General features: G+C 44.7%; 1 protein-coding gene across 14 annotated transcripts in view; it reads left to right on the forward strand.

Moving 5' to 3' along the window:
* Itsn1 (intersectin 1 (SH3 domain protein 1A)) overlaps positions 1–17,976 on the forward strand; it is a 191,282-nt gene that overhangs the window by 47,726 nt on the left and 125,580 nt on the right. For all 14 annotated transcript variants that reach the window (XR_001781793.1, XM_006522934.4, NM_010587.2 and 11 more), the window contains exons 2-5: positions 5,126–5,185; positions 7,028–7,120; positions 8,253–8,316; positions 16,572–16,732. Coding sequence is in view for 13 of the 14 variants with exons in the window: in XM_006522931.3 (XP_006522994.1) it covers positions 5,126–5,185; positions 7,028–7,120; positions 8,253–8,316; positions 16,572–16,732 (378 nt within the window). In the remaining variant the exon portion in view is untranslated. The remainder of the gene's footprint in view (positions 1–5,125; positions 5,186–7,027; positions 7,121–8,252; positions 8,317–16,571; positions 16,733–17,976) is intronic.

Below are 17,976 nucleotides of genomic sequence, written 5' to 3' on the forward strand. Positions count from 1 at the left end.
TCCTCAAGATGATGCCTGGAATTTTGTGTCCTGACTGATTGTAGATCCCACCTGCAATCTACGTTGCAGTCAGTATTAACCATCACAATGTTGAGAACGTTAACCCTACCCTAGAGGTGCTCTCCTCAGTAGAGTGCTGACTGCGGGTTTCTCCTCCTGTCTGAGTTATTTAGCACTCTTAGTTCCCTGTGTCTAGTCGGGCTTTATTCTTCCCCCAGCTTTCAAGACTAGTTGTATGCCACCCCAATTGTCTTGTAAGCCTGAGAGTAGTGTGGTACATTCACAGACTTGGGTGCTCTTGTCTGGTTTCTTCTTTCTTGTCTTCCCCACACTCTGCAGGCTCCATGGGGCCTTTTCTGTTTGTCTCTCATCCTGAAACACTGGATTTCTGTTGGAGTTTTGATCTCTGCACCTCAGTTCACTCCCTAGCTCCCTGTCTGGGCTCACCCTGGAGCAAGGCTCATGGAGAACAGAATTGGGGGAACTTGATTTCCCTCATAACCCGTCTTGTCTTGGGGAGCCAGCCTTGTGTGCTTTGAACAGACGCCTGGGCTTGATGAGGGCCTGAGGGTCTGCAGCAGGCTTCAGTAGCCACAGCAGAGCTAGAGCCCAGCCTGTGACATAGTGCGTGTGATTAGTTTTCTGAAATACAGAAATAACTTACAGATTATTTTTTTCAGATCCAATAGTAAAAGGGTACCTGGTGTTGTACTTGCTTGTAGTCCCTGCTAAGGAGGCTGAGGTGGTACAGTGGAGATACCACGGAGGTACAGCCACAGATTGCCCAGGCATTGGAAGATGTGCGGGAGGCTTCCAGCCCTGTTCTTAGTCCAGCTTTTGACTGTTAAGTTAGTGAACACCTTCATTCTCTCCCCACAGTGGTTTGATTTTTATTAGATAGATTCTATAATAGCCGGCTATGATCAATGACCGTCAGAGCCCCAAGCTGTAGTTAAGAAGTGGAAGAGAGAGAAAGCCTTATATCGCAGATGTTGGATGCAGGGTGGAGTCTGCACTTGTTTAATTGACCCTTCACAGATGCTCAGCTCAGGGCAAGTAGACACAGCTACCAGAAGTGCTAGGGTATGAATTTAATCTAGCATTGGTCACTACTTCCCCTTCATCTTACATGCTGATTTGGGGGAGAGAACTCTAGAGGATGGAAATTCATTTCTGTGGTAAACAGCAATTATTCTTAGGTTCTTGGACAGGAACTGATACTAATTATACTTTGGCCATAGAGTTCTGTTTAGTTTTGATTCTCTCAAGAAGCTGTGAAATATTTAAAGTAAGGTATATATTAGGTATGCATGAAAATATGAACAATGAATATAAGCTCATTTTAAAAATTAGTATGCTTTTTAATACCCATATATAATAGCAAATATTAAGAGTATACTGAGTGGGGCAGTGGTGACATACTCCTTCAATCCCAGCACTTGGGAGGCAGAGGCAGGCGGATTTCTGAGTTCGAGGACAGCCAGGGCTACACAGAGAAACCCTGTCTAGAAAAACAAAGACAAAAACGAGAGAGAGAGAGAGAGAGAGAGAGAGAATACTGACTATAACTTAATTGAGGGCACCTCAGTTTTCCTCTCTGAAGTGGTTTTAGTAACAAATGTTTGTTTCTCGAAGATTTATTCAAACTCATCTCTAATATTTTCCTGGTCATATTTCAGTTTTATATGTATATTTCCAATCATTTTTATATTGTGCTATTTTAAGAGTTTTATAATTTTTAGGAAGGTAGATAGATCCCTTTCCTCAAAATTTGTTGTTTTACTGTACATGATACCTAGCTGCAGGGCTGGTGAGATGGCTCAGCAGTTAGGAGTGCCGACTGCTTTTCCTAAGGTCCTGAGTTCAAGTCCCAGCAACCACATGGTGGCTCACAACCATCTGTAATGAGATCTGACGCCCTCTTATGGAGTGTCTGAAGTCAGCTACAGTTGTACTTACATATAATAAATAAAATAAATCTTTTTTTTTTTAAGAAAGCACGCTTGTCTGCATTGTGTTTACTACAGTAAAGGTCTAGAATAACTTAATAGTAGCTAGCACGTTACTGTAATTCAGTGGTGTTGGAGAAGGTGGAGTAGGATACTAACTTGCTTAGCATATGAGGCTCAGATTCAATACCCAGCACCAAAAGAAAAAAGAAAAGTCCAGAATGTTAACAAAAGGAAAAGTCTGTGATTGCTTCATTAGTGACTAAGAAAAAAACTTCTAAAAAATTAGCATCCATTCCTTAATAAAAACCTTAAGCAAACTGGGAGTTCAGAGAGATCACTGAAATATAAAGGCACAAAGCATAGCAAACTAGCCACTAGAGTGTCAACAGTCATAGGTGCTTCGGACACCGAGGCTATGTGAGGCAAGGACAGAGATAGGAGCTTCATTTCCAGATGAAACAGATCTAGTAAATCTAAGATGTTTGCAAAAGAAAGGAAATGGCCCAGAAAGTGGTGAAGTCTGCAGTCTCTGGACACGAAGGGGTTAATAATTTGCCCTTGCTTTGCAGTAAACGGGGAAGGACCGAGCTTACACACACGAACAGCATATTTTCTAGTTGTTTCACTTGGCTTTAGAAATCCAGAGCTGAGCGTTTTTGGAAAGATGGCTAAGAAAGTGTGTGACCTGTCACTCACACAAGCCTAGTGTGAGAGTTGGGTGAGAGAACACATGCTAAAAGCTGCTGGGAAAAGATGACACGTGCAGGTACGCCGGGAAGAGAGGGCCGCTGGCAGACCTCTGCTTAAGTCTGGAGCCTTGGCCACAGGTGTGTTCTGTTTTCTTGCCTTAATCGGAATCAGCGTGTCACTCATTCAGAAGACTATCACTAGAAAACAACAGAAGAGTCTAACGAATTCCCATAGGGCACGCATGGTCCATCTCATGAATGATCAAGGAAAATAAAGATTAGACCTTACAGCAAAGGGGGGCTCTGGCCATCTTGTCTGAATGATGGGAGAGGGTCCCACAGGCCGAAGTTCAAATTGGGAATTCTTTCTATTTCCCTGTTCGTGTTGGGACCATCCCACAGCTAGGTCTCTTCTGGGAGAGAGGGCTGAAGGAAGGTCTGAGAATCAAAGGGCCACTATGTGACTACACGTTCTGTGTAGGGCCCTTACCACAGTCTAAGGCAGCATGAAGGTGGATGGTGCCACACCCTTCTCCCCCTACCCCGCTCCTCTGCTGAAGGGGAGCAGGTTTGAGGATGCTGACATTTGGAAGTGTCCTAAGGAGGCAAGTCAGTCTACCTGATTGTCTCTTCCGTACATACCTCCCACCCAGCCTACCGCCTCGCTGTTAATGTAAAGGAGAATCCAGGCATCACCAAGAGTTGCACTCACAGCAGCCAAGCAGCCAGTGACAGAGGAGGAACCAGGTGGACCAAATGGCTAAGTCAGAAGTCTGGTGGTGTTATCACTATACAGGGGCCGAGTACTAGGAATAGGTGGGAGCGGTAAACAGGAAAGAACTTCTGGGGCTTCAGCAGATGCTTGGAGGAAACGCCACACACTGAGTGTGAGGTGTAGTAAGGCAAGAGGACATCATGTTTTGCATTTCTCTACACTTTGTTGTTGTTGTTGTTGTTAAGCTATTGAGATGGTGTCTTCACTTTACAGGGCTTCGCTCCCTTGAATTCATGATTCTCCTGCTTCCTCTTTCTATGTATGTGCTGGTCTTAGGCACCTACTACCATATCTGACTGAATTTATCTAAAGATTTTAATGAATACTTCTCCTCCTCTTGACTGGGAATTTACTGTAACAGAATTAGATGAGGTGTGCATCAGTTACTTTGCTGTTATTCTGATTAGACATCATCACCGAGGCAGCTTATAGAAGAAAACCTTTATTTATTTACGTTTCCAGAGGGATAAGAGTAGTGATGGCAGAGGGGAGGAGCGGTGGCTGGCACAGGAAGCAGGCAGGTGCAGGTGTGATGCAGGAACAGGAAGTGGAGCACTTACATCTTGACAGACTTGGCAAACCACAAGGGTAGAAATGGGGAGAACCTTTAAACTCTGAAGTCCTGTCCCAAGTTACATACTTCTGCCACACCTAACTCCCCAAACATCACCACTAACTGGAGACTAAATCCACTCAAATTCAAACCCACCACAGACCAGAAGAAAAATAGCCATTAAGTCTGAGGTTTGTATTTGGGGAAGAGGTCTTGGTCTCCTGTTGGCTGTCTATGAACTGCTGCACTTACGCCTGCTGGGAAAGTTTGGAGCCCGAGTCTGACATTTTTGGCAGGCATTACTGAATGTGTAGTATGTAAATTTTTCTTGAGGTTTTGTTTTTAGAAGAGCTTCACGAAGCTCAGTCTGGCTTTAAACTCACCATGTACCTGGGTGTGACCTTAAACTCTTGCCTTCACCTTCTAAATGCTGTGGTTCAGGCCCAGGAAGTGTCTCATAATGAGTATCTTAAAGAGTCCCCCTTATTACTGTGTGCATACGGGCAGAGTGTGTGAGTTTGTGAGTGTGGGGGTCAGAGGAGCTCAGTGAGATTGTTTCCCCCTTCCACCTTTATGCAGATGCGGGCATCAAGCTCAGTCTGTCAGACTTGCACTGTTGGGTGATGAGCGCTTTTAGCCACAGAGACACCCTGACTGCCTGTCCCTCACAGTCCTCATGAAGCAGTTGAATGTTGTTCTTAGTGGGCACGGCTGTGGCGTTTGTTGCCCTGTTCTAATCACTCCCCTCTTTGTTGTTTTCCCTTTGTCTGCAGTGCAGGGTGTAATGCACAGGGCTGTGCGTGACTAGAAGAGCTGTACGCCTGCACAGTGCGCCCCTGATATTCAGTGCTCAGTGAGAATCCTTTAGTGGTGGGGTATATAGACAGTTAAGATAAGCTAAACCGTATCACATACAACAACGGAGATTAAATAGCTAGCCATGCAGAAGCTACCTGTGACAGCCCCCGAGCTTCCATATTGTTTCTGGCACTGAGAATCTATCCGGGGAATGGGGCCCTTTCATTGTGACTGTCACTTGCAGGTGTGTACTCTAGCTCAGGTGTTGGCGTTAAGATTAAAGACAGCACGTTAGTGGGTATACACAGACCTGAATTTTCTTAAACGCATAAACTCACGTTTTGCGTTTTAATTACAGGCGTCGATCAGCAAGGTGAACGTAATAGAACCATGGCTCAGTTTCCCACACCTTTCGGTGGTAAGTTTTCAAGGTTTCTTTCTTAATATAAGTTGGGGCCATATTTTAAGACTTTACAATGATGGGAAATTTCAAGTGAATTAATAAGTTGAATTGGGCTAAGGTGTAGCTTAGGGGTAGCGCTCTTGCCTAACATGCATGAAATCCTGTGTTCAATCTTCATTACCACAAAACCAAGCCAACTTACATAGAGAAAATTACGCAGTCAACCCTCATCTTATTTCACGAGATGCTTGGGTGATTAGGACTCAACTTTGTTTCTTTGGGTTGTTTTGAAGTAACTCTAAGACATCTTAGCCTCTCATTGCTGAAGATTTTAGTGTGTTTATTTACTAAATGATAAAAACTGAAGTATAATACCATTACCAAACCTCTAAAATTTAGGTATAAATTATAGCTATAAAATTTACCTTATGTCCACGTAGGCTTTAGGCAACTTTTCATTGTCTTTGTTCAAATAGAAACCCAGACAAGGTGGGTAGAGGCCTCGGTCCTTGCTCTTAGGTGGTGTGCCCCTCCGCATGTTGCTTGCATGGGCTTGATGGATCATGTTGTGCTCTCTCAAAGCCTGAATTTGAAGCACGCCATCTTTGCTGTTTGAAAGTTATCAGTCAGGGTCAAACGTTCTTCTGGCTTGGTAAAATCGTTATTTGTGCGTGCCTTGTATTTTCTTTTGTTAGTGCTGGGGACTGAGCCCAGCTGAGCACGCTAGGCAAGCACTGGGTACACCTCAACCCAGACTCTGTAACAGAGCAAAGCCTGCCATGCTAACAGGCAATCTCGTCGGGGTAGGGACACAGCGCAAGTCCCCAGCATTGCTAAACCCAAAGCAGATGTGAAAGGCAGTTGCAAAGAGAGTGAGAAGGCACCGTGTGTCCTCCTCTGAGCACACTGACACACCTGCTGACTTTTCCAGGTCATCGGCTGTTTTGTGTGATTTGCATTTTTTTGTTTTGTTTTGCCTTCTTAACTAATGATATCATTTTTATTTGTTTATTTTTGGCTTTCATTTTGTTTGTGATTGTGAAGCTCAGCGGGGGCAGTAAAAGTCCCTTCACCTTTTCAGCAAGCGCTGCTGGTCTATGAGGGAAGAGGTGTCTGTGTCGGGCACCTTTCCAAGCTGTACGACACAGTGCTTGGCAGAGTTCGTGTTCAGTAAATGTTTTCCCTGCATCTCAGTGGAGCCTGCCCATCACTGTCAGGCACACCCTACCCTGCATGTGTGAAACATGGCCATCGGATGTTCCCACCTCAGGGACAGTGGTTAGTTTTCACAGAGTGTTTTGGCCATCACCTCGGATTACTTTAGTGGATTTTTTTAGGAGACCAGGGACTAAAATGTTTAATTACCTACATACATACATCTATGCGTACGTACTTTGGCCATTAGTTTTATCAGAAAATTCATTCTTAATGAGGCACAATTGAGACATACAGGTGACTCACTTTAAAGGTACCGTTTGGTGATCATCAGTACATTTGCAAAGTTGTACAACCATTACCAGACATTTGAATATTTTTATAGAATCTCAGAAGACTCTAATTGTGCTGTACCACCACCACCACAATGATTTTTTTTTTTTAATGCTCCTCTTAGATTTTTGTAATTTTTGCCTGTGACATTTTAGGCACCTGAAATCAGAGTTTGGGTATCAGTAACCTAAGACTGTTAGTTTTCTATAAATAATTACTGACTTCCTAGGCTTTCATATGAGGCTAGCTGTAGAGTGACAGGACATGCTTACAGCACAACAACAGAACTTTAGAGAGCTGTGGACACCGCGTGCCTGACCCCTTGCTTCCCTCGGTGAACAGTTGTGTCTTCTTGCCTTTGGACTGCAGGTAGCCTGGATGTCTGGGCCATAACTGTGGAGGAAAGGGCCAAGCATGACCAGCAGTTCCTTAGCCTGAAGCCGATAGCGGGATTTATTACTGGTATGTATCGATCACCATCCATACATTCCTACCGAGCGGCAGGAAATCCGTTAGGCAGAGTGGAAAGGGCGCATGTGGTCAGCGGGGCATTTCATCCATTTTGCCCCAATTCAGAACCTGTATATTTGTTGTTACTTCTTTTTAAACCTTTGTTTGTCATCATCATGGTGTGTGCGTTTAGGTGGCGAGGGCAGAGGAGACTGTAGGTCAGTCCTCTCCTTCTGTCTTCCCATGGCTGTCAGCGACCCAGCTCAGGACCTTGACCCAGAGCCTCTCAAACCTGGCAGGCTTTACTGAGTGTCAGCTCAGTGACTTGGACCTTCCTTCTGGTGGGAATTGGTTTTAGTCAGAGGATCACACTGTTTAAATTGGGTAGGAAGGGTGCCCTGGAGCAAAGTTCAGGAAACGGCAGACAGCAAACACTTTCTAAGGATTTCATTGCTGTCCCTGGAAGTCCCTCGTGTACCTGTCTGTGACCTTGGCTGTTTAGTCACAGCTCACCAGTTCCGGACAGAAAGAGGGCATCTGGGCTTCCCTAGAGGTGCTTTTTATTTGTGTGTATGAAAGATCTCCAGTTCCTGACTGGCAGAACTCATTTATGCATTCTTGCCCGTTCTGTGTCAGTACATTCAGAGTAAAAGCTTTTGCTAAAGTCTGGCTTATCTATCAGTTGTTAGCTGAGGCATCTGCTGTGTGTGCCTGGTTGTATGCTGTTCTCTTACTGTAGTGATATACCCTAGACAATCAGGTATTAAAACAGAAAGCTTGGTTTTGGCTCATGGTTTCAGTTCTCGACAATTGTCTATGTCTTTTAAAATCTCGACTCTTCTCAGTAGCATCAGGCCTGGGGTAGAGCTCTAAACTGCACCTTAGAAGTTGATCTGGTACCCAAGCTGTTGCAGTAGTGCTGGGTAGCTCACCTTGTTAAACCGCAGCTTAAAGTGGACGGTCATCCCAGCAAAGACCCAGGCCCTTTCAAGTGCTGAGTCAGAGGCCCTTGGCCTTTCCTGTGGGGTCAGTGGTGTTTATAGCATAGCCACCTCTTAAATAATGATGTGGTTCTGATGTACAGGGATTTCTGTCGCCTCCTGCAGTTCTGTTTTTCCTGAAACCTTTCCCACTTACTTTACAGGTGATCAAGCGAGGAACTTTTTTTTCCAATCTGGGTTACCTCAGCCTGTCTTAGCACAAATATGGTAAGTTGGAATTTTACATAAGCAGACTATAAAGCAAAGCCCTGTTCTGTTCTATTTATTTGGAAGTTTGGTTTCTTCGGTAGAAAGAGAGCATGCAGGTCTAGCCTAGGGCAAACATTAAGTGGCAGTGCAGAAGTTAAATTGTAACTGAAATATCTGAATTTGAGGAGTTTCCTACTAATTTGTTTTGGCTTCATGTGTATCATTCAGTTAATTTGAATGTCCCCGTTTCTTCTCTCTAATGGAACTATTCCTTATCTTTCATTGTGTGAGAATTGGTACAGTGTGTACTTGATCAATGCTGTGTTGACTGTTGTCACAAATAGGAGTTTGGCCACAATCTCGAGTAAAACAGGCTGTCAGATACGGTTTTGGGTTTTAGGTTCCCAACTTTGGGAGGCAGTGCTGAATTCTACTGATCTGAAAGAAGTCACATTTTTCTCTGTGTTGCTTCCACCAGGACTGTGTGACTCCATCTCCTGGGTGAGTGGGTGTTATGGAGGCTGCTAGCAGTAAATAAAAGCACGGAATGTGTAGTCCTGGCCAAAGCACTTCCTGTCTGTGTGACTGGGAACCAAAGCACTTCCTGTCTGTGTGACAGGGAACATATATTTGCACTTTTTTGATTTCGGTATTTAATCATAATAATTGGCATTTGTGGGTTTTGTTTTTGTTTGTTTGTTTTTGAGTTTTTCGAGACAGGTTTCTCTGTGTAGCCCTGGCTGTCCTGGAACTCACTTTGTAGACCATGCTGGCCTCGAACTCAGAAATCCACCTGCCTCTGCCTCCCAAGTACTGGAACTAAAAGCATGCACCACCACGTCCGGCTGGGTGTTTTTGTTTTTTAAATAAAATTGAGTGGATTAGCAAACAAATTATACATGAAGGACATAGGTGTGGGTTGACACTTATTCAATAAGCCAGCAAACAAACCCCAGGAAGGTAGGGCTTAGCATCAGAGATGGCCCTTCCACATGACTAGGCTTTCCAGCTGAGTACTTGTCCCCTGAGTGACCAACACACGGACACCGGAAAGGCTGACATACCACCTGTGGCTTTCCGACTCCAGACCTCAGCATGCACAGTTCCTAAGTGCCAACATTACATAAAATCATGTTCTGGAAAAGTAAAGCTTACACTGGAAACAGCACGCTCGTGCACATGATACACATGTGTGCACACATACACACACGCACACTGTTGTGACACATACTCAGAATAACGTCCGAGTCCCATGCTGGACTGGGCTGTCTGCCATCTTTCTGTCTGTCAGGCCTTTTGCCAGCCAGTCTTTGTCTTCCTTCCACAAGTGAGCTCGCTTCTGTGACACTGTTGCAGTTGTAACTGCTGGTCGATTAGAGAGAGAGGAAGCCCATGAGCAGGGAGTTCACGACAAGCAGGTGCTGGGGCTGTGCCAGCTCAGGTGTGTGTCTGAATCAAGGCCCTTGTGTGAACCCGATTGCTTCGTAGCAGGCTTCTCTTGGGCTACAGCCTGGTGTGTTGTGCTCTTTCTCTGCAGTAAGGCTGTTTCTAGAGCCTGCCTTCCAGAGTCCACTGACTTTTGCTTAGCCGATGATACAACCAAGTTCCGAGGTCTCATTTGTGAAGAATTTTAGCACTAGGCATGCTAGCGCTGGGCTGTAGTTCTGACACTTGGGAGACAGATCAGGGGTCCTGAGGTAGAGGCCATGTGAGCTACAGCTGTGACCCTATCCCAAGGGAAGAAAACACAAAATACCAGAAAACGTTGTTGCTGGGGATTGGATGCATGCTGCACACATAAGTACTCACATGTGCCCCTCGTACCCATCCCACACCTTTCAAATTTTTATTTCGATGCAGAGTCCTGCTTACATCACCTACAATTTCCTTGAATTTTAGTCTTTCTTCCTCAGCCTCCAAAGTAGCAGAGGTTATAGGGCTTGCTCTGTCTGCTCTGTTCTCTTCCTCTCAACACCAGTGTGAAGAGGAAATAATTCTAAGCATTTCAGTTGCCTTCCCGCTCCTTTCTGAGAGGGATTTCTAGGAGCTGTGTCATTTGGCCATTGTTATAGGCTGGCATTAAACACTCTGACCTGACTCCTTCAGAGAACTGAGCTTTCCGTAGTCACAGTCTTCACTGGAAATCCGGTCGGGGCACAAGCAGTCCTTAAACACCAATAGTTATAGATCAAGAGTCCTGAAGCCAGTTACCTGGAATGCCCTTTTCTGCTCATCTCTGTATATCCAGAGCTAAAATGAGCTCTGCAGCCAAGAACAGGCAGGAAAGAGTGGGACAGGACAGTTAGCTGCTGCAGAAGCAGAACTCTGTCCCTCCTCAGCCCCCTGCCACAGGGGTGGCCTGTGTCAGAGCCCATCCGAATCCTCTCTGTAATGACAAGCACACTCTGGCCTGGGGACAGGACTGTGAGACTGGGAAGCTGCCCTTCATTGTAGCTTTAAAATTTCGGCTTGAGAAGCTGAACTCCTGGCCATGTTACTCAGTAAAGGTACTGGAGCTGGGTCTTGGAGGCAGCTTACACAGTAGCCCGAGGTCTTACCACCAGCTCTCCTGGTCATGAAATCTCAAACTGCTTTTCAGAGATGATCTGAATTTCAGTTCCTAGCACCCATGTTGATTGTTCTCAACAGCCTATAGTTCTAGCTCCAAGGGATCTGACACCTCTGGCCTCCAAGGACACTGGTGTTTATGACCATGCTTAGATGCATACCCACAATTGAAAATAAAATATATCTGTTTATATTCACAGCACTTTGAAGGTAGAAAAACAGGGAGAGCCAGAGTTTTAAGGCCAGCCTGTGCTACATGAGGTCAGCTTCAAAAATGAACCCCGCCCCTTAGGAAACAAACATACATTTAAAACTCTCCATTAAGGAGATGAAGAGATGGCTCAATGTTTAAGAGCACTCTGCTTTTTTAAGAGGTCCTGGGTTCAATTCCCAGCACCAACATGATGGCTCACAACTGTTTGTAACTCCATTTCCAAAGGATGAAATGCCCTGTTCTGGCCTCTAAAGGCAGCAACCGTGTACATGCATATATACATGCAGCCAAATACCCATACACATAAAACCAATTAGTAAGTTAATTAAGACTCATTGAGACAAAATCCAAAGCTGTCACCAAATGTCCAAGTCCAGTATGATCCTGCTTTTGCTTTGTCTCGTTTCCTCTTTGCTGTCATCTCGGCCCTCTTGTCTACAGCATCCACTCCAGAAGCTAACTCTCTGTTCCTCACCAGGGCAGGTCTCCCCTTGTTTCAGGACCACTGGATTGCTGTTTCTCCTTCCTGCAGTTGCAGAACCCACATAGCTGCTCACTGTCTTGCTGGTTTCAGTTTGTCATCCTGCAAAGAGGTGCTTTCTGGTGAATCTGTCCTAAGTTCACCTAGTTACTCCTCTCCCATCATGTCCACTCTCAGTGGGGGGTCTCTATTCCAGGGGGCCTAGAGAATGCCGAACAGTGGATTGGCTTGACCACTGAAACAAAGCTCCCGCCCTTCACTCTGGTCATAGCATACTCGGCACCACCCATACTAATCTGATTTGTTCTAAACAAAAAGGTAGAGACCGACTAGGTCTATTCTTAATTTCTAGATAATGCTCACACTGTAGCAGGTGTACCCAAAGGGAGGGGGAGGGTGTGTGTGTGTGTGTGTGTGTGTATGTGTGTGTGGTGGTGGTGGTGGTAGTGTTAATGAATGAATTTCCAAACTGGTTTAATCTTCCTTATTGCTTGGACTTGCTTTTATATTAGTGGGCACCAAATGGCAGATGACTGGCCTGTGTGTGGCATGTCTGTGTGGAGCTTCATTAACAAGGTTCTGAAAGCAGCAGTGCATTCTGGGTGTGCTGGGAAGTGCTCCCCGTCTGCTCAGCATTCTCTGTTCTCACTTAGACCGCCGTTTCTTGTTATTTTTATTGTTGTTTATTCTTGTGATTAAATGCAGGCATAGAATGTATAATGCTTTGTGTTTACATGTAGTTTATTTCTTCTTTACATTAACAGTACACTATAAACCTACTTTAATTTTTTGCCTTTCTTACTTAATATATCCTCCTGGTTTTCTCCTCAGCACATAGCTCCTGTCATGGTAGCAGGCGTGCCTCCATGGTTCTACGTGCCATAGTGCTTCTGCCCATCCACACTAGGTTGTTTCCGTGTACTGTGATTTTTGATGATATGGTGGTTATAGAAACACTGATGTGAACAGCTCCTAGCCATGTGTTTTATGTTGTTAAATGTACCTTCAGAGTCAGTCCATACGAGTGCGGTTGCTGGTTCTAAGTAAATGATTATGTGGCTCTCTTGCCACTTGGGGTTGTAATTTCCCCACCAACAGTGTGTGAGAGTGGTGTGTGATTTGTGTTATTTGTATAAATCAAACAAGAGAAGCACACCATTGGTGTTAACAATTACTTTCCTGTTTCTGTGATAAAATACCATGACCGAGGCAACTTACAGATGGCCTGGTGCATTGTGGGCTTGTGGGCTTACAGAGATAAGAGTGGTCACCATCACACTGGGGAAACAGGAAGGCCAGCAGCAGGCATAGCAACAGGACGGCTCATATCTTTAACCACAAGCAGGAAACAGAGACTGCTTAGAGAGGAGTCTTTTAAACCTCAAAGCGCACCCATAGTGACACACTTCCTTCAGCAAGGCCACACTTACGCCTCCTTAAACAGGGCTGTCACCTGGAGACGGCGTGTTCAAATGCCAGAGACTGAGGGACATTTATCATATAAGCCCTACCCTGTGTCTGACACCTGCCCCGCTAACCTGATTCCAGCACCAGCTTCCAGAGTCACATGCAACGGTTGCTTGCTGGGTTTACCATACACTTGTCCTTCTGACGTAAATTTGGTGTCAGTATTGTCCAGACTGAATTGCTTTGGGAGGGATGGAAGTTCATGGAGAAGAAATCCCTGAGTAGTGGCATGGCTGCTGTTAAGGAGCAGCAGCTGGAGTCTGCTGTGCTGAGCAGGGAGGAGAGGGTGAGCCTTGTGAGGAGCTGTGCTTTCAGAGCTTCCTGGGAGCTCTCTGTTCCTAGGGAGTTTTAATAGTCATGCTTGTTAATTCAGGGGAAAGTCTTTCTGAGAGCTGCGGACTTGAGGTTCAGCGTAGCAGACCTGTGCTTGGTGCCTGCAGGTGAAGCCCCAGAGGCTAGAGCTACATGGCTCTTTCTCCGTGCCTGCCGGAAGAAGTGCAGAGTGTTTTAGAAGCATTAAATTAGTCTAATTATATTCTTATTTAAAGGCCTCTTCTTCCTTAACCCATTAAATTTTTCTAGTTTCCACCAAGAATGCCTTTCAGGAGGAGAAGTGTGGGGGATGGAGGGTGGGCATCTGCCTGCTCCTCTGTTTAACCATAGATAGCGCATGCGTGTTATTGGTACCAGGAACCTTTCTCTCCTGTGAGGCATTTGAAGTAGCTGAGCATGCTGGAGACACTTTGCAGAAGAAGGAAAGATCACCACCTCACTTATGTCTTTAATCTGAAAGCTTTGGCAAGCTAGAACAACTCACTGGCCACCACGTCCTATCCCGAATACAGATGCAGAGCCCCAAAACAAGCAGACTTTCACAGTGTGTGAGTTTCACAACACTTTGACCTGCTTGAGTTGAAACCAGAGACACAATATTCATTCAGGACCACGAGATTCTGTCAACATTGGTATTTATTTCAGTAGATGAAGGCCAAAGCAAAACATCATCAGCCCAGAAGATGTAGATTAAGACCTGAAAAACAGAACTAAATAAACCCAGGGACCTTGGCGTCCTAGTGACTGTGGGGAGCTCAGCACCAGAGCTCTCGCACAACATAGAAGACGCATTAACAATGCTAATACCTAGTCAGCGAACCAAGAAACACACTGTGTAGCATTTCACAGTCTGTAGTCCTAACACTTAGAGCAGGAGGAGCAGGAGTTTACAGTCATTCTCTCCATAGCAAGTTCCAGGCTAGCCGGGGCTACCTGCAACCCTGTCTTAAAAGCAAATAAACACACGAGTAGGACAAGTTACTGAACAGACCTCCCGACTAAAATCATTCTAAGCAGTGAAACACTCGGTCCCTTCTCTAAATTCCGACCCAAGTGCACATGTGCTCAGGAGCATCTTCATCTAAAGAGACTGGGGACGATTGTTAAAAATCCTGCAAAGGAGAGATAGCACCCTTTGTTTCTCTACTTAGAAACTACAGCATTAGTGTCACGCTTAGAAGTTCCGTAATACAATTAAGTGTAGCATGAATGACTAATAAAAATTTGTACACATGTTTAAATAAGGGTCTTATGAACATCTAAAAATATATGCAGGGAATATACTACTTACAATTCTGGTAAAAATGATAAAATTCATGCATGTGTGAATGCATGAATATAGGTGCACAAGTGTGTGCGTGTGTCTGTATGGACGTCAGAGGTAAGCTTTGGGGTTTGTTTCTTAGGAACTGTCCACCTTGTTTTTTTATTTTTTTTTTATGTGTATGTATGTATACATCGGTGTGAGTGAATGCCTCCCGTGTGTGTGTGTCTGTGTGTGTATGTGTGTGTGTCTGTGTGTCTGTGTGTGTCTTGAGAGTACAGAATAGGGTGTCAGGTTCCTTGGAACTGGAATTTTTACCTGCGGGACTGTCTTCCTAGTGTGTGTATCAGTGCGTCATGCATCACACGCGCACAGCACCTGAGCAGGCCAGAAGCAGTGTCAGAGCCCCCCAAGAACTGGAACTACAGACAGTTGTAAGCAGGTGCTGGGAAGTGGGTCCTCTGCTAGAGCAGCTAACAGTCTAAGCAGCCGAGCCATTGCTTTAGCCTCTGCATTCTGTTTCTGCTCCAAAGACAGGGTCTATTCTCTCCAGCCCCAAAACCAATTCCCTTAAAAAGGAAAAACAGAACATGCCACATCATATCACCTGGAGTTGTTTCAACAAAGCTAATCTGGTAATGTCTCCCATTGTAAGAACACTGAGTGCATAGCAACATGTAGAAAATGAGATAGTTAATGTGCATTGAAAGTGTAGTGTATGTCTGTCAAAATGTAACAAAAGACCAAAATTTGATAAAATAAATAATGTCTACACAGCAAAGATCCACACAGAATCAGTAGACTAAATTTTGAAAACTCAACTAATTTGCAGTTATATAGTTAATTTTCTATGTATAGAGAATCCTTCTAAACTGACAAGAAAAAGAAATTTGGCAAAGTTTATAGCAACTGGTTTGTAGAACAATAAATCCAAGTGTGCAGGAAATGTAAGGAAAGCAAAGCAAAACTCAAAGGAGCCGAGGAACTTGGCGAGGTCCTCGAGGGTCACGGCAACAGGACCCAGGCTGTCATCAGGCTCCTCCCTGCTTGCTGATCTTTATTTTCCAACATAACTCTGCTGACCTCTACAATCGTTAGCACTTTTAGAGAGCTTTAATTTTTATTGCTATGCTTCATGCTTTTATTTGAGGGTAAAAGAAGAGAAGTGTGAAATGTTTTTTATGTTGTGAGTATGCACAGTTGGGTGGGTAGCGGCTTCCAGTGCAGATCTCAGGGTTTCTCTGCCTTTTGCCTCCTTTTCCACTGAAAACTCAGTACAGATTGCACTTGTCCATGGATGCTTGAGAGTCATTTTGAAACAGCAAGCACACTCCTAAGCAGAGTTTCAGTGCTGAATGGGCAGGGCAGGGTTCTAAAACCACTTAGCCCCAAGACTTTCACAGCATAGTAGTGTCCCAGTATAGGATAGCATCCTCTGCCATCTCCCATGGACGAGGAACACCGCAGACTAAGTGGAATTTAATTGAACATCCCTAGAAATAACACTATTTCTAGATCCCACTTTAATAGCATTTAATTACAGTGTAATTCATGAAACAACTTTACTGTTTGGAATTACCACGTGTAACTCGACGGTTTGTAGAACTGTCATGGAATTGAGTCACCACCATTCCTATCCAATTTTAGAACTTTTTTTTAATTTAAAATAAAATCTCTTCAAAAGTAAGGACTCTTCAAATTCGACTGAAAGTTTCTCAGTGTCTCCATGGGTAAAGAGTAACAGATGCAAGATACCATGTAGTCACATAAACCGTGCTGGACTTTACTCTCCCCTGTAAAGATGCCGGTAAAGATGCTTCACTTTGCTTCGTTCTCCACAGCGGGAAAGGAGCCAGCGATTTGCTTAGTGCTGAGGAAGTGGTGCTGCGGGTTCTTCTGTGGTTTCAGTTGTCTTGAGTCTGTTTGTGCTGCTGGGTTGTTTGCAGGGCGCTAGCGGACATGAATAACGATGGAAGGATGGATCAAGTGGAATTTTCCATAGCCATGAAGCTTATCAAACTGAAGCTACAAGGATATCAGCTCCCCTCCACACTTCCCCCTGTCATGAAACAGCAACCAGTGGCTATTTCCAGTGCACCAGCATTTGGTAAGTGCTTGGTTCCTATATTTTGTTGTTTTAAAACTAGGTATTTTCCCTTTTCTTTCCTCAGAAATAGTGACGTTTTCGGCTAGTGTTGCTAAATATTGGCAGCCTTCAGAAAGATAGCGCTGTCTCCCATGAAGCCAAGGGAAAAGGTCAGCGGGTGGAAGGAGAGCATTCCATCCGTGTTCAAGGACACGCTCGCACTCGGCTGCTGCAGCTCTGTCTCCTGACTTCACAGTGCTTCAGTTCTCAGAGTCTGTGTTTCTCATTGTGTATGAATAGTTCCTTTGCATTGTGATAACTCAGCCTTTTTTTTTTTTTTTTGAGATTATAACATTTCCCCCTTCCCTTTTCTCCTTCTTCTCTCATATACCTCTCCTTGCTCTCTTTGAAAATCATGGCTTCTTTTTTCATTAATTGTTAGTGCATGTATGTGTGTTCCTAAGTATGTAAATACAACCTGCTCAATCTGTATAATGTTATTTACATGTATGTTTTCAGGGCTAACCACTGGGTTACCAGATAACTCTTCCCTGGGGAAGCTGATTTCTCCCACTTCTGAATTCCTTAGTTGCCATAGTTATTTAGGATCGAGGGCTCCGCCGTCCTCCCTTACAGTTTGCATTGTTGTTGTTGTCCTTGCTTGGCTCATGTTTAGGCAGTCCTGTTGGTGAGACTGCATGGGTGTAGCTCTGACATTTCCAGGAGGCACAATCTCACAGAAACTCCCTGACCCTCTGACTCATACAGTCTTTCCGCCTCCCCCTCCACAACGGTCCTGGAGTTGCCCGTAATGGACAGAACTCTACAGGAGATGGCTGTCTTAGGACTAGACTCCACAACTCTGCATTTGATTGCATGAAGTGTGTAATCGTCTTCCTCTGTTGCAGAGAGAAGTTGCCTTGATGAGGGTGAGGACTACACTTACCTATGGGTTTAAGGACAAACATTTAGACTGTTTAATTTAGATTTTAATAAGAGGCCGTTATGGCTTCTCCTCCGAGATCCGTGACGTTACTAGCTTTGGGTAGTTGGCTAGGTTTCCAGTACCAGCCATGACTTTCCTCCAGTTTCGTGACTCTTAAATCCAGCCAGAGAGCTGTTGGTTCCCACCCATGTCTGTGCCACTTCTGTGTCCTTAGTGGTTATTGTGCCAGTTCCTGTCACGGTTGTGGCTTGTGAGTGCTATAGTTGAGCAGGACCGTTGGCTGTTTTCCTTCTTTGGAAGCTTGCACAGTGGCACCTGA

The sequence above is a fragment of the Mus musculus genome, chromosome 16, assembly GCF_000001635.26.
Source record: "Mus musculus strain C57BL/6J chromosome 16, GRCm38.p6 C57BL/6J".
Lineage (NCBI taxonomy): Eukaryota > Metazoa > Chordata > Mammalia > Rodentia > Muridae > Mus > Mus musculus.